The sequence below is a fragment of the Paramormyrops kingsleyae genome, unplaced genomic scaffold, assembly GCF_048594095.1.
Source record: "Paramormyrops kingsleyae isolate MSU_618 unplaced genomic scaffold, PKINGS_0.4 ups27, whole genome shotgun sequence".
NCBI classification, from domain to species: Eukaryota; Metazoa; Chordata; class Actinopteri; order Osteoglossiformes; family Mormyridae; genus Paramormyrops; species Paramormyrops kingsleyae.
In genome coordinates this window covers 1,114,192-1,129,632 of record NW_027325965.1, presented here as the reverse complement: position 1 = coordinate 1,129,632, position 15,441 = coordinate 1,114,192, and the positions used below count along the sequence as shown (strand labels likewise).

Sequence of the window (15,441 nt, the reverse complement as noted above, 5' to 3'; positions counted from 1 at the left end):
ACAGGGGGTCTGGAGACTATCCTGAAAGCTATGGGCACAAAGCAGGGAATAACCCAGGACGTGGTGCCAACTAGGGCTGCACGATTTGGGGAAAATATCGAATCGCCATTTTTCTGACAGAAATTGCGATTACGATTTGATTTGCGATTTAATTTTTTTATGTCAAGCTTCAGTTCAATATTCAGTGTGTAGTCATTTTAAAACATATGACACAGGATGAGATACCATCAGTATTAACTGGTCTATATTCTAATGCAAGGATGAGAATTTAAAGATGTGATGTGTCAAGTTAAACAAAGTAATAATGAAAACAATTGCAGCATAAAGAAAAATAGCGATCTTGCAGGTAACGCCTCAGTGGATCTGTTTGGGCGGTAGGCGAACTGTAATGGGTCTATGGAATTTGGGATGGATGAACAGATTAAGTTCTTTACCAGCCTTTCAAACACCTTCATGGCCAGAGATGTTAGGGCTACCGGGCGGTAGTCATTCAGGCTGGAGGGCTTGTTGTGCTTCGGAACGGGAACTGTGGTGGACCGTTTAAAACACGTTGGCACAATAGACAGAGCTAGGGACTCATTGAAGATCTTAGTGAAAACACCAGTCAGCTGATCAGCGCAGCATCGCAGGACTGAAATCCCGTCTGGTCCCGCTGCTTTTCTGATGCTCACCTGCTTCAGAGCCCGGCGCACATCGCGCTCTGCCAGGCTAACCAGAGCCGCGCTGCTGTCCTCGCTCACCGAGATCAGACTGTTGTTGTCTCCGCGGTGAGAGCTGTTTATCTCAAACCGTGCGAAGAACGCGTTCAGCTCGTCGGCGAACACAGCGTAAGTGCTCAACGCAACGGCGTGTTTATTCTTATAGTCCGTGATTGTATATATTCCTTGCCACAGTCGGCGGGAGTCATGAAGATGAAAATATGACTCCACCCGTTTCCGGTTTTAACAGCAGGCGCTGTTAGAACTACTTAAGACTTCCGAGTTGGCGTGTAATCAGCGTGGACGCTGGTAGCTATGACCATGCTGGGACTGATGTATCTCCAAGCTTAACTTCTGGCGTATCCTGCTAATACTGGGACAGGTATGTGTTGTTAATCCTGTACATGTCTTTGTCATGTCAGGATATTATGATTGGCCTGTTTGCATTTTTACCGTGTCCATGTTGTATTGTTTGTTTCAGAACATTACACTGCAGTCTGGGGTAACCTGTTGCATGTATTGTTTGCCCCGGCTGTTTTAAACTGTTTTGTATACTACCCAATTGGGAGTTAAGTGTTGCTTTATTCAGTGTGTGTCAGGGTCAGCCCCTGCTGTGGTCCTACCGAGTCCTGAACTGCAAGACTTTCAATGGTCACTTAAGGTACCTGAGTACTGTGAGGGTTGCAGGGTATTGGATTGAAGTGTATATTAGGATAAGTGGGTTTGCACAGTCACGTGTGGTATAGAAACCCTAGCTTCCCACCAGTGTGTCTACCCGCCCTTGGTTCAATAGGCCTCTGTCCCAATGTCTTGGTGATTTGTTTTCTTTTTTCATCTTCCCCTTTTTGTCTGTTTACTGTCCCTTCCCCAACATCAAGGTAGTGACCTATTTAATTGGTGACCAATCAAGAATATTTGTTGTTAAAGGTTGTACTTTTATATTTCTGTAAAACCTGCATCTGTACTTCTTATTAGAGCATTGTTCCCTTGCTCTGGCACACTCAGTAGGTAGTGAATCGCAAGGGGTGGCGTAGTCAGTGTACAGTAAGGGGCGCCACAACTAATAACACTCAAAATACCGTAATGTTCATCATAACAGAGTGGCTGTTCTGTCCTGAAACCGTAAAGCTGGAATTTTTTTAAACATAATATGCATTTTATAAAAAGAAGTTCTCAGATGACACCGCCATTAAGACTCAAAAAATTGGCCAAAAATGATGTAGAGAAGTGCAAACGTGATGAAAGTCGTACCCCTCTTTGCACAACCTCATAAAGGTTTTGTTTTTTTTAAATGATCATTCTGGTTTTTTTTTTTGCAACCAATTTTTTATTGGGTTTTACTACAATGCACAAAAAAGTGACACATCAAAAACTGTTCAACATACAAAACAAAAAAAAACACCAGAACCAAATCCCCCCCCCCCCCCCCCCACCGGAGCAAGACATTAAAGGAAACAAAAGAATATACATCTATATACATACACAGTAATATACATACAGCAATAATAAATAAAACACATACACCTATAAATGCAAATGCATGCACACCCCCAGACATCCACATAGATACACAACACACACACCAAATATATTGCCATATAGCATATCTACATAACCGTACCAGAACATAAGAACATAAGAAATTAACCAGACACAATAGGTGATGTGCTCTCCTCAATGTACTGTAGTACAAGTGAAGCATTACGCTCCCAATTGTTGATAGTAACGTCTGAGGCACCATTTATTCAAGCAGCAGACAGCTCCAACATGATCAGATTGTAAAGGGAAGCCCTCCAGACTATGAAAGTGCAACGACTCGGGTCTTTCCACCTTGAGACCAACAGAAGCTTTGCAGCGACAGAGGATAAAGAAATCGTCTGTTGCTGAGAAGGGGAAAAAGAAAGGAGAGAGAAATCTAAGAGTAACAGAGATTGAGGAGAACAAGGGACAGTCACATCCAGCAGATCAGAAAGAAAGGAGGAGACCGCATACCAAAGAGCGGCCACAGGTGGACATTCCCAGAACATACCAAGGGCTCTAAGTGGGCACAATTTACAAAGGGTATCAGGATCGAGAGCCATAGCGAAGCGCAATCGTGGAGTACAGTACATCCTGTGCACAAAACTAAACTGAACGTGCTGGTGATTGGGATTTCTAGAAGCCCGCTTAATATTTTTAAAAATGGTGCGCCAGCACAATGGAGAAGGAGAAGAGATATCACCCCATTTACGGGCAACAGGTGGAATAACCTGACCAGCATTACGCAAAAACATGTCCAGCGTGGAGACTGGTCTATTAGATTTGGACAGGGAAGCCACAAATTTGCAAAAGGGGTGAATAGGCAAAGGAGCAGAGAAGGAAATCCCACATGTTCTGAAGACAGATCGCAGTTGTAGAAAGAAAAAGAAGGAAGAAGGAGGGATAGGAAATTTAGAGCTGAGAGCCTGGAACGTGAGGAGGCCAGAGTCATCAAATAGATCACCCAAAACACGGATTCCGGACGAGATCCACCGGGAGTTTGTGATGGGCTGACCACCAATGTTAAGCGCTCTATTAAGAAATACTGGTGTATTTGAGTGCCAGACAGGGACAGAGCCAGTGCGCTTCTCGACCCGATGGAAAATCTGCACAGCATAAGACACAATTGAGCCTAGCACAGGTTTAGCTGCCTTAGCTTTCAGGGAGAGAAAAGGGAGATGTTGCAGCTGATGCGGACGCGCCAGATTCTCCTCTATTGGAAACCAGGAAGGCGGTGATGGGGGAGGCTGAAGCCAGTGCCAGACCGAACGGAGAACAAAGGACCAGTGGTACCATTCATATTCCGGTAGAGCGAGACCCCCATCATCTCTAGAAAGAGTAAGAAAGGAGTACCTTATGCGAGGCTTGCGGGCATTCCAGAGAAAGGACGTTACTGTCGACCGGACATCTTTCAAAAAGTGGGAAGGGGGCGGCAAAGGAAGCATAGCACTTAAGAAATTTAAGCGGGGCAAAAAAAAAATTTCCCAGAGGAAACTCCAATTAAGCCTGTCAAAGGCCTTCTCGGCATCCAATGAGAAAAGAGCAGTGGGAGGAGAGGAAGAATAATCATTTTTAACAATATGCAGAAGACGACGCATATTGTCGGCTGCGTAGCGAGCTGAAATAAAACCAGTCTGATCGGGATGTACAATCTTAGCTATCATTAACTGAAGGCGGCGAGCCAACACCTTAGCCAATAGCTTAACATCAGAGTTCATTAAAGATAGGGGACGGTAGCTGGAACAATCAGCAGAGTCTTTGCCCTGTTTTAAAAGCAAAGAGATTATCACAGAATTTAAAGCGGGGTGGAGCTGAGAGGAGCGTATGGCGGAGGACAGCATACGAAACAGAGGGGAGGCTAACTGTGCCCAGAAGGTGAGCAGCACCTCAGCTTGAATACCATCCATCCCAGGAGCTTTATTCTTAGAAAATGACTTAAGGGCCTCAGTGAGCTCACAAAATGTAATGGGGGCTTCCAGTAGTAAGGCATCCTGCTGAGCAAGTATAGGGAGAGAAGCCAGGGAAAAAGGCGAGTCCAGGGCTGTCTGAGATGGAGGGCTGTCGGATAAGTCGAGATCCTTATAGAAATCAAGAAAACGGTCATTAATTTCAGAAGGGTTGGTGGTTACAGCTCCATCCTTGAATTTTACACTTGAAAAGTGTCACACTGGCGGAGCCTAAGCGCCAACAACTTACCAGGCTTAGCTCCACTAGCGTAATACCGTGTCCTAGTGCGATGTACAAGAAATTCAGCCTTACGCAAAAGTAAACCATTGCGTTCGGCCCGCACCCTGGCGATACGAGCCTCATGCGCTTGGTCCAAATGCACCAATGCACTCCAAATGTGTCTCCTGCAAAAAAGCAATGTCCACCCTATTTCTAAACAAAATGTCTGTGACACTAGAGCGCTTCTGAGGGGTCGAAAGCGTCCTCACGTTCCAGGTAGCCATAACTAAGTTAGCCATCAGCAGCTATAAAAGACATAGATCCACAGCACAATACTGGAGAGAGAGAGACAAAGAGGGAGACGTCAATAGAGTAGCACATCGTTAGAGAAGGAATTAGTGAAAACCCATAAACAAATAAGCTCCAGTAATACAAACCCCTAACACCCCATAAGACAGAACACCATCATCCAATGAGCCGAAGGGCGCGAACCCCAAGGCAAAACAACCACAAAACACCCCCCTCGCCCCCATCCCCCCAGAACAGCGCGGGGCCAAAAGCCAGCGCGTGACATGCAGGGGATAAGGCATGCGTGAATACTCAAGCCCGCCGGCCACCCCCGGCGTAAACTACAAAGCAAAATCAACTATAGAACAGACACAAAATCGTTAACAGAAAAGCACCCGATTTATATACTCCACACGCACAGTGTGACAGCAATATAATAACAGGCAAACAACAAAGCAGACCGAATAAGCATATTAAATTGGCCAGGACCCGGTGGAGGTGAAAGCGCCGATTGCCTGAAGAGCTTCTTCTGGGTCGGTAAAAAACCACTGGTTACCCGCAAAAGAAAGGCGAACTTTAGTCGGGTACAACAGAAAAGCAGGAACACCAGCTTCCCGAGCCTTCTTCAGAACGGGGGACATAGCCTTGCGAGCTCGAGCCGTCTGGCCGCTGTAATCGGCGAAAAAAAGGATTTTTCGTCCCTCGAAACGAACCCAGTGAACCCAGAACATGCTGAGCCCTCCAGCTCCACCTTCTGGATCCCTGTGGGCCCTAACAGCACGTGGCAGCAGCTTGAGATCGAAGGCCGCAACTACCTGCAGAAGCTGGATGAGCTCAGCATCCCCGAGGGACTCTGGAGCATTACGGACTACGGTGATGATCACACCGTGGTCATGTCCGTGCATGTCTCCGTGCATGTGAGCAGTTCTCTGCGAACATGGGGCACGAGGCAGGAGGAGAGGCCTCCTCAGAGGCCCGCTGGCACCAGTCAGAGGAAGTGCAAGGCCGAGCCCGACGACACCAGCGGCTCAAGTTCTCCTCCACCGCACAAGAGGCCCATGCGCTTCTGACTGGATTCCATGTTTTTACGCTGTAAGTTACATTTTTATTTCAACATAATTAGAAGATCCCGCAGGAAAATATTAGTCAGTTACTTAATAAATGACCAAAAAGTAGTTGAATAGGACAGCTGGCCAACGTGTCTGTGTGCTTCCACTGACTGGCACCCTGACATATACAGTATAGTGATGGATTCGAAATCTCATCGAGTAACAGTCCTTTATCTCAACTATCTGCACCATTTTGCCAAGAGCGAGAGTTTGCGCATCCAGAAAGTTTAACCGTTTTTGTTTTATTTCAAACTGCCTTCATTGACCGGAAACCGTAAATATTTTAAACTCTGCGCTAAGACACATTCGCATGGCGTTAGTTTTACCGATTCTGACGGGATAAGAAACGTGCGCAATTTCTCAAAATTACCACACAGTGGAGAATTAATGCCGGCAAGATCTTACTGTCTACAAAGCAAGTTCAATGCAAGTATAACCTTCACAAGTAAGACGTAGCATGGCGGCGGAAAAGAACAACATTTTTATTTTACAATTACTTCAAAATTAGGAACAAAAATACGACCAAAAATTCTTTAGTTTGACATGTGATCAAAATACAGAGTAAACTAATACATGATAGCATGCATGCAAAAGATCAACGGCAGAACAGGGACTTTTAACGTTGTCTGCATTAAAAAGGAATTAACCATCCCTCTCAATATAAAATTGGGATAATTTATTTCTCTTCAGAGGCCTCCATAGAATAGTGCATCCATCCCCTCACTCATGTGTATGGAGACGTATCCTAAGGCTCTGTCAGCAACATTCAGATCAACAACAGCATCAACAATTTCACAGCTAGTTTTAAAACTTGCTTAAACGCACAGTGATTGCAGAAAATGATAAACAAATTAGGTAATATTAATTAAATTATTAAATTGTGCAGATTAATAGTCAGAAAAGGTTATTGAATTTTACATTATGATAAATGAGAACTATACTTGATTACTAATTATTGTTAACTAATTTACTGTATGAATTTTTCCCCCTCGTTGTTAAAAATCATTATATGTCAGGGTGCCAGTCAGTGGAAGCACACAGACACGTTGGCCAGCTGTCCTATTCAACTACTTTTTGGTCATTTATTAAGTAACTGACTAATATTTTCCTGCGGGATCTTCTAATTATGTTGAAATAAAAATGTAACTTACAGCGTAAAAACATGGAATCCAGTCAGAAGCGCATGGGCCTCTTGTGCGGTGGAGGAGAACTTGAGCCGCTGGTGTCGTCGGGCTCGGCCTTGCGCTTCCTCTGACTGGTGCCAGCGGGCCTCTGAGGAGGCCTCTCCTCCTGCCTCACGCCCCATGTTCGCAGAGAACTGCTCACAAGCATGGAGACATGCACGGACATGACCACGGTGTGGTCATCACCGTAGTCCGTAATGCCCCAGAGTCCCTCGGGGATGCTGAGCTCATCCAGCTTCCGCAGGTAGTTGCGGCCTTCGATCTCAAGCTGCTGCCACGTGCTGTTAGGGCCCACAGGGATCCAGAAGGTGGAGCTGGAGGGCTCAGCCTGTTCTGGCTCAATCTGACTTCCAGGTTGAGTGTCAGAAGCCACAGATAAGGATGGAGATGAGGGCTCATCTTCACCCCAGGCCAAGGGGAGAGCCTCAGGAAGACCATTAGCATCCTCAGTCGTGGATGCTGGAGCTGCAGGGGAAGCCTCCCTTCTAGAGCTGGGTGATGGCAGCTCCTGTCCGTAATGGTCATCCTCCTCAGCTGGTGATTCTCCATCCCCATGCTGGACACCAGTCTTTGTACCATGATGTACCACTTGCAGCCGTGCAGTTGCTACGTGCAATAGGCTGGGATCCAACTCCTCCCCAGTGAGCCGCCAATAAAATGAAGGGACACTGAGGGCCAGAGACTGCAAGTTCTCCATGGTCAGTGGGCTCCTCTCGAAGTTCACGACCAGAATGGAGATGAACTTGTCCTCCACAAACTCATGAACTGGGACAAAATGGAACACAGAGAGATATATAAGAACATGACAATAACTGGATAAATACTCTACTACAAAATCAGTTTAAAATGAGTCCATGGGCTTCAGATTGTCAGATAAATGAAATAATGTGAATTACCGATAAAGCTAAGAAAGCTAAACCAGAAGACAACATCCATGCATACGCTTACTCTCACACATATCCAAATGAATAAATATTAAATGAAACACATTTAGTCCTGCACTTTTGTCACTAACAGTGATCTTGCTTTTCATTTTCTTATTATTTAAACAAGATGAGCAAGAATGGGAGACAGAAGGGGAGTATAACGAACGGCATTTCCTATCACATCGTTACATTTTCTCATTTTAAAACTCTGCTTCCAATGTATCCGTTTGCAGTTCAAAATACATTTGTTTCTGTAGATAAAAGTTGAATTATTCAACAGGTCGGTTATTTTACCTCGAAAACCAAAGGTGTTACTTATCAGCTTTACCTCAAAACTAACAAGCATTAGGCCAATGCAGACTTGGCCGTTCATTTCGTCTGTCACATACCGGGAGCTACAACTTTATTATCATTTAATCACTATAATCATTATTACCTTCTGGATCCATGTTCTCCACGTTTAAGGAGTGATGGATTCGAAATCTCATCGAGTAACAGTCCTTTATCTCAACTATCTGCACCATTTTGCCAAGAGCGAGAGTTTGCGCATCCAGAAAGTTTAACCGTTTTTGTTTTATTTCAAACTGCCTTCATTGACCGGAAACCGTAAATATTTTAAACACTGCGCTAAGACACATTCGCATGGCGTTAGTTTTACCGATTCTGACGGGATAAGAAACGTGCGCAATTTCTCAAAATTACCACACAGTGGAGAATTAATGCCGGCAGGATCTTACTGTCTACAAAGCAAGTTCAATGCAAGCATAACCTTCACAAGTAAGACGAAGCATGGCGGCGGAAAAGAACAACATTTTTATTTTACAATTACTTCAAAATTAGGAACAAAAATACAACCAAAAATTCTTTAGTTTGACATGTGATCAAAATACAAAGTAAACTAATACATGATAGCATGCATGCAAAAGATCAACGGCAGAACAGGGACTTTTAACGTTGTCTGCATTAAAAAGGAATTAACCATCCCTCTCAATATAAAATTGGGATAATTTTTTTCTCTTCAGAGGCCTCCATAGAATAGTGCATCCATCCCCTCACTCATGTGTATAGAGACGTATCCTAAGGCTCTGTCAGCAACATTCAGATCAACAACAGCATCAACAATTTCACAGCTAGTTTTAAAACTTGCTTAAACGCACAGTGATTGCAGAAAATGATAAACAAATTAGGTACTATTAATTAAATTATTAAATTGTGCAGATTAATAGTCAGAAAAGGTTTTTCAATTTTACATTATGATAAATGAGAACTATAGGTGATTACTAATTATTGTTAACTAATTTACTGTATGAATTTTTCCCCCTCGTTGTTAAAAATCATTATATGTCAGGGTGCCAGTCAGTGGAAGCACACAGACACGTTGGCCAGCTGTCCTATTCAACTACTTTTTGGTCATTTATTAAGTAACTGACTAATATTTTCCTGCGGGATCTTCTAATTATGTTGAAATAAAAATGTAACTTACAGCGTAAAAACATGGAATCAAGTCAGAAGCGCATGGGCCTCTTGTGCGGTGGAGGAGAACTTGAGCCGCTGGTGTCGTCGGGCTCGGCCTTGCGCTTCCTCTGTCTGGTGCCAGCGGGCCTCTGAGGAGGCCTCTCCTCCTGCCTCACGCCCCATGTTCGCAGAGAACTGCTCACATGCACGGAGACATGCACGGACATGACCACGGTGTGATCATCACCGTAGTCCGTAATGCTCCAGAGTCCATCGGAGATGCTGAGCTCATCCAGCTTCCGCAGGTAGTTGCGGCCTTCGATCTCAAGCTGCTGCCACGTGCTGTTAGGGCCCACAGGGATCCAGAAGGTGGAGCTGGAGGGCTCAGCATGTTCTGGCTCAATCTGACTTCCAGGTTGAGTGTCAGAAGGCACAGATAAGGATGGAGATGAGGGCTCATCTTCACCCCAGGCCAAGGGGAGAGCCTCAGGAAGCCCATTAGCATCCTCAGTCGTGGATGCTGGAGCTGCAGGGGAAGCCTCCCTTCTAGAGCTGGGTGATGGCAGCTCCTGTCCGTAATGGTCATCCTCCTCAGCTGGTGATTCTCCATCCCCATGCTGGACACCAGTCTCTGTACCATGATGTACCACTTGCAGTCGTGCAGGTGCTACGTGCAATAGGCTGGGATCCAGCTCCTCCCCAGTGAGCCGCCAATAAAATGAAGGGACACTGAGGGCCAGAGACTGCAAGTTCTCCATGGTCAGTGGGCTCCTCTCGAAGTTCACGACCAGAATGGAGATGAACTTGTCCTCCAAAAACTCATGAACTGGGACAAAATGGAACACAGAGAGATATATAAGAACATGACAATAACTGGATAAATACTCTACTACAAAATCCGTTTAAAATGAGTCCATGGGCTTCAGATTGTCAGATAAATGAAATAATGTGAATTACTGATAAAGCTAAGAAAGCTAAACCAGAAGACAACATCCATGCATACGCTTACTCTCACACATATCCAAATGAATAAATATTAAATGAAACACATTTAGTCCTGCACTTTTGTCACTAACAGTGATCTTGCTTTTCATTTTCTTATTATTTAAACAAGATGAGCAAGAATGGGAGACAGAAGGGGAGTATAACGAACGGCATTTCCTATCACATCGTTACATTTTCTCATTTTAAAACTCCGCTTCCAATGTATCCGTTTGCAGTTCTAAATACATTCATTTCTGTAGATAAAAGTTGAATTATTCAACCGGTCGGTTATTTTACCTCGAAAACCAAATGTGTTACTTATCAGCTTTACCTCAAAACTAACAAGCATTAGGCCAATGCAGACTTGGCCGTTCATTTCGTTTGTCACATACCAGGAGCTACAACTTTATTATCATTTAATCATTATAATCATTAATACCTTCTGGATCCATGTTCTCCACGTTTAAGGAGTGATGGATTCGAATTCTCATCGAATAACAGTCCTTTATCTCAACTATCTGCACCATCTTGCCAAGAGCGAGAGTTTGCGCATCCAGAAAGTTTAAACGTTTTTGTTTTATTTCAAACTGCCTTCATTGACCGGAAACCGTAAATATTCTAAACTCTGCGCTAAGACACATTCGCATGGCGTTAGTTTTACCGATTCTGACGGGATAAGAAACGTGCGCAATTTCTCAAAATTACCACACAGTGGAGAATTAATGCCGGCAGGATCTTACTGTCTACAAAGCAAGTTCAATGCAAGCATAACCTTCACAAGTAAGACGAAGCATGGCGGCGGAAAAGAACAACATTTTTATTTTACAATTACTTCAAAATTAGGAACAAAAATACGACCAAAAATTCTTTAGTTTGACGTGATCAAAATACAGAGTAAACTAATACATGATAGCATGCATGCAAAAGATCAACGGCAGAACAGGGACTTTTAACGCAGTCTGCATTAAAATGGAATTAACCATCCCTCTCAATATAAAATTGGGATCATTTTTTCTCTTCAGAGGCCTCCATAGAATAGTGCATCCATCCCCTCACTCATCTGTATGAAGACGTATCCTAAGGCTCCGTCAGCAACATTCAGATCAACAACAGCATCAACAATTTCACAGCTAGTTTTAAAACTTGCTTTAACGCACAGTGATTGCAGAAAATGATAAACAAATTAGGTAATATTAATTAAATTATTAAAATGTGCAGATTAATAGTCAGAAATGGTTTTTGAATTTTACATCATGATAAATGAGAACTATACGTGATTACTAATTATTGTTAACTAATTTACTGTATGAATTTTTCCCCCTCGTTGTCACGGTGCCAGTCAGTGGAAGCACACAGACACGTTGGCCAGCTGTCCTATTCATTCAGCACAAGCCCATCTAGTAGAGAATTCAGCACCACGGACAGTGACCTGTGTTACTATGACATCAGGTTCCTTCATTGGCTCTATATGTTTTTCTAGAAATAACTAAATGGCTCTGTTGCAGAAATTTCCAGCCATAGACTTGGTTCCTGTATGAAGAGGATATTTTATTTTTACTCAGACCTACAGAAAACCAGCTCTGCACGCGATCTCCCCTTTACTGCTGGAGCAGGGCACACGCAGATCAACAAGTGACAATGCAGCAAATATAGATGAACAATTTCTCACAGCTTCAGAAGGAGTCAGATTACTTTGTAATTCAGAGTTTGTCTAAGACTTCTGCTAGAACATTTTGTGCACTTGAGCCTACTTTCAAAATGTATGGCACCTGGGTCTACTAAAACAAGGTGATGCTGCCTGAACCACCAACCAAGGCTGGGGAGGAAAGGGAGGAATACTAGCCAAAGCAAGGAAGAAAAGCAGCCCACCCTATCTCATGGTCATGAATACAAGAGTTAGGGAGTGTTATGAAGAAGACACCACACTTAAGACCACACAGTGAATTACACCAGAGAGAGATATTGCATTCTAGCTGTGTTACGTAACATTCCTCAGCCTTCGGTTTTTTCCACACTATGAAGGACATAATTCAGGGTGACAAACAAAACAGCGGAACTGTAGGGCAGCCATTTATTTGTTTCAGTAGTTTTAAGAAAACTTGAACATAAAATGTTTGTTTTGCTTAGATATAAGTCCAGTCGTAGCAGACTTATATTGGCTTTAAGTGATGGATGTTGCTTGTGTTAATACTGCTTTGATTTTGAGGATGAAGTCTGAAGTGTAGGTGACATAGAAGCATGTAGTTTGATGTTTGGAGGTTGTAGTTTTTCATGGGACAATTTGAATATGGAGTACTGGTGTTGTACTTTTTAAGAGGACAGCTCACGAAAACTAATACAGAGTATTATAAGTACCTCTCTTTAAAGGAACTGAGCTCTCTTAGTGTATTTTACATCACATACACTCTTGGTTCGCTGGGCGGTCCATCCCACTGTAGTTGGAGAAAGCTGCCATCAGTCGTTCGGTGTAGCACTCGCAGGATTTACTAGGCTCCTGCTTAAACTGATGCATCATCATCCAGTCCATGTGCGGGGCGACCTGTATCAGAAGGGCTGCCACATAGCGAGGTCTGTTCTGCCTGGGATCCAGCAGGTCACTGACAATGTCCTTCAACTCCTTCATCTACAGTGTCAGATGACCAAAGTTATCTCCCTCTTGAGGATTTGTAAATAACAACATAGGGGCAAGAATTTTTTCTGCCTCGTCCTACTGCCTGAGTTTTTGACCGCGGCACGTCGTCACTGATAAGGAGGTGGAGTCGGGCGCTGAATGGTTATGATCCTCATCTGCAGGGGGGAGAGGGGAAGGGGCAGGGGAACCAGTTGCTACTCCTCCCTCGGCGGCATAAGGAGGAGACTGCTGTTTGGGCAGCAATGCTTGGGCAGGGGCCACACAGTTTATTCCTGGGTATCTAATTAGCAGACACCTTTTGGTTCCTTCAGGGGCTCCACAGACAAACTCATTGACAAAATAGAGTCGTCACAGACAAATGCTTTGTCACATGCTCAGCCGACATGGATTGTGTGCTGTTTACATATTTTTGGCAGAAACGGAAAGCTCATATGCATATCAGCATATTTTTGGCACAAGTGGAACTCCATCATTTTAAAGAGGGTAAACTCTTCAGGAAATTTACAATGTCAGAATAAACGGATTTTTTAACAGGAGTAACTAATGTGTCCTAATAAGGAAATACATACAATCAGAATAAAATACCTGTGGTTTTTAACAGTGGTAACAATCTGATACGGAAAGGTATCAGATCAACATATCTATAGCATGTAACGGAGCTTGCTCCCCTCCAGAACTCATTGTTCCAGTAGTTATCTGAAATTGTCGTTATTTGGAATATTAAAGACTATGAACAAAAATGGACAATGCAAGAAAATAAAACAATGAGTATGACAGAAAACTAGAGTATTGTTGCAACGGTTGGTACTAGCTGGGTTATGTACTAGCTCACATTAGAGAAACATCATAAATGCTACTAATACACAACTGGGGGGGGGGGTGTGGCTCAGTACATGGGCTAAGTCCTTGTGCCTGTAATCAGAAGGTCACCGGTCCAAACCCAACCTCAGCACGTCCTTTAGCAAGGCCCTTAACACCCAGCTTCCTGGGGGCCCACACAGGTGACTGTCTTTCACATAGAGCTTGATTTATAAAGAGCAAATTGAGGGAGGTGTAAAGAAGACAATTTCCCCACAGGGATCAATAAAAGTATCAATTATTATTATAACTGTAACTACACGTAATAACCGGAAAGCATAATTGCTTACTTTCTGTCGAAAATTCTTGCAGCAATATGCTACATTTATGAGCTAGCGGACATGTAATTCTGTTCTACGCATGCGCTTTAACTGAGAGTGTGCTATTCTGATAGGTATGCTATAATGTCAAAACACCTGTACTAATGAAATGTAATACACAACAGCTTTCAAAAATGCGGTAGCATGGTACCTTTTCAATGGCGGTATAACATGCAGCTAGTCTGCAAAAACTCTTTGGTAAATGTCAATAAATAAAAATCGCTGCATTGCATAGTCAATTAATCTATGTGTGACATCGTGCTGAAAACGACTCCAGATAAGCCGTAAAATAAAGGCATTAATCATGAATTTCAGTCAGTTATGCAGTGGTGTAAAGTACTTGAGTAAATGGACTTCGTTACTGTACTTAAGTATTTTTTTGGCTACTTTGTACTTGTACTGAGTATCAAAAATATAAGCAACTTTTACTCTCTACTCCACTACATTTGTGACTGAATATATGTACTCTTTACTCCACTACATTTGAACGGACGCTTACCGTTACTCGCTACATTGTGATTGCGTGCGACAAGTCAGGATCTTTATCTACCACGGCTAATTTCTTCAAGTATGTCTGGCTGCAGCCTGCAGGAGGGCGGGGTTGGACATCCAACCCCGCCCACATCCAACCCGGCCCATTCGTACCGCGAAAGCCACGCCCTTGTCCAACACGTCTTAAAGCGGAAGCCAAAGCGAACTCGCAGAACGGAATCGTTGTAGTACCTGTTATGTCATTAAGTTAAAAATCTTTAGTATCCCAGTGTAATAACAGTGCTATCTATTATTTATTATTTTGTTTGTTAATGTTTCTGCTAGACACACTATTGACTGTCAATTACTGCACAAAGATTTTACTGTGGGACCCGCATGGTTGTTTGTGGTTGTTTTGCTGCTGGTTAAACGTTTCCATCAGTTAGCTGACTATCTAGCCGACTCACTACCAAAACTATGGTAACTAGGTAAAGACCTTCTTGCTGATAATATAGCTTCCATGTAGTTAACAGGACTTGACACTTAAAGACTTTGTGCGTCATCAGATATTACTGTCTGCTCAAACGACTGTTCAGCTTGCTTCCTATGGGTTACTAGTTATTAGCTAGTTAGCAAAGCCACTGTGGTAGCATCCATTAAGGCTGTGCGATATAGCAAAAATATTTTTATCATGATCATATCAAACGATATTGATAATTATCATGGTGTAATTCAAGTCATTATTTTATTACTAGGAGTGCTCCATTTTTGCTTGAAATACCCTTAAGAATTGCCCTTAAGAATTGCCCTTAAGACACCATTAAAGTCAGCT

The 15,441-nt window shown here is 43.2% G+C and overlaps 1 protein-coding gene across 5 annotated transcripts in view; it reads right to left on the bottom strand.

Moving 5' to 3' along the window:
• The window catches only part of LOC140583972 (uncharacterized), a 127,010-nt gene that overhangs the window by 33,893 nt on the left and 77,676 nt on the right, over positions 1 to 15,441 (bottom strand). Inside the window, exons 1-3 of one of the 5 annotated variants that reach the window (XM_072707889.1) lie at positions 10,768 to 11,226; positions 9,373 to 10,170; positions 6,931 to 7,728 (exon numbers count right to left, since the gene is read on the bottom strand). In XM_072707889.1, the coding sequence (XP_072563990.1) occupies positions 9,395 to 10,170; positions 10,768 to 10,855 (864 nt within the window). In that variant the 5' untranslated portion in view covers positions 10,856 to 11,226 and the 3' untranslated portion in view covers positions 6,931 to 7,728; positions 9,373 to 9,394. Of the gene's footprint in view, positions 1 to 6,930; positions 7,729 to 8,325; positions 8,672 to 9,372; positions 10,171 to 10,767; positions 11,227 to 15,441 lie in introns of those variants that run through there. The other 4 variants (XM_072707896.1, XM_072707892.1, XM_072707891.1 and 1 more) reach the window with 4 other exon arrangements.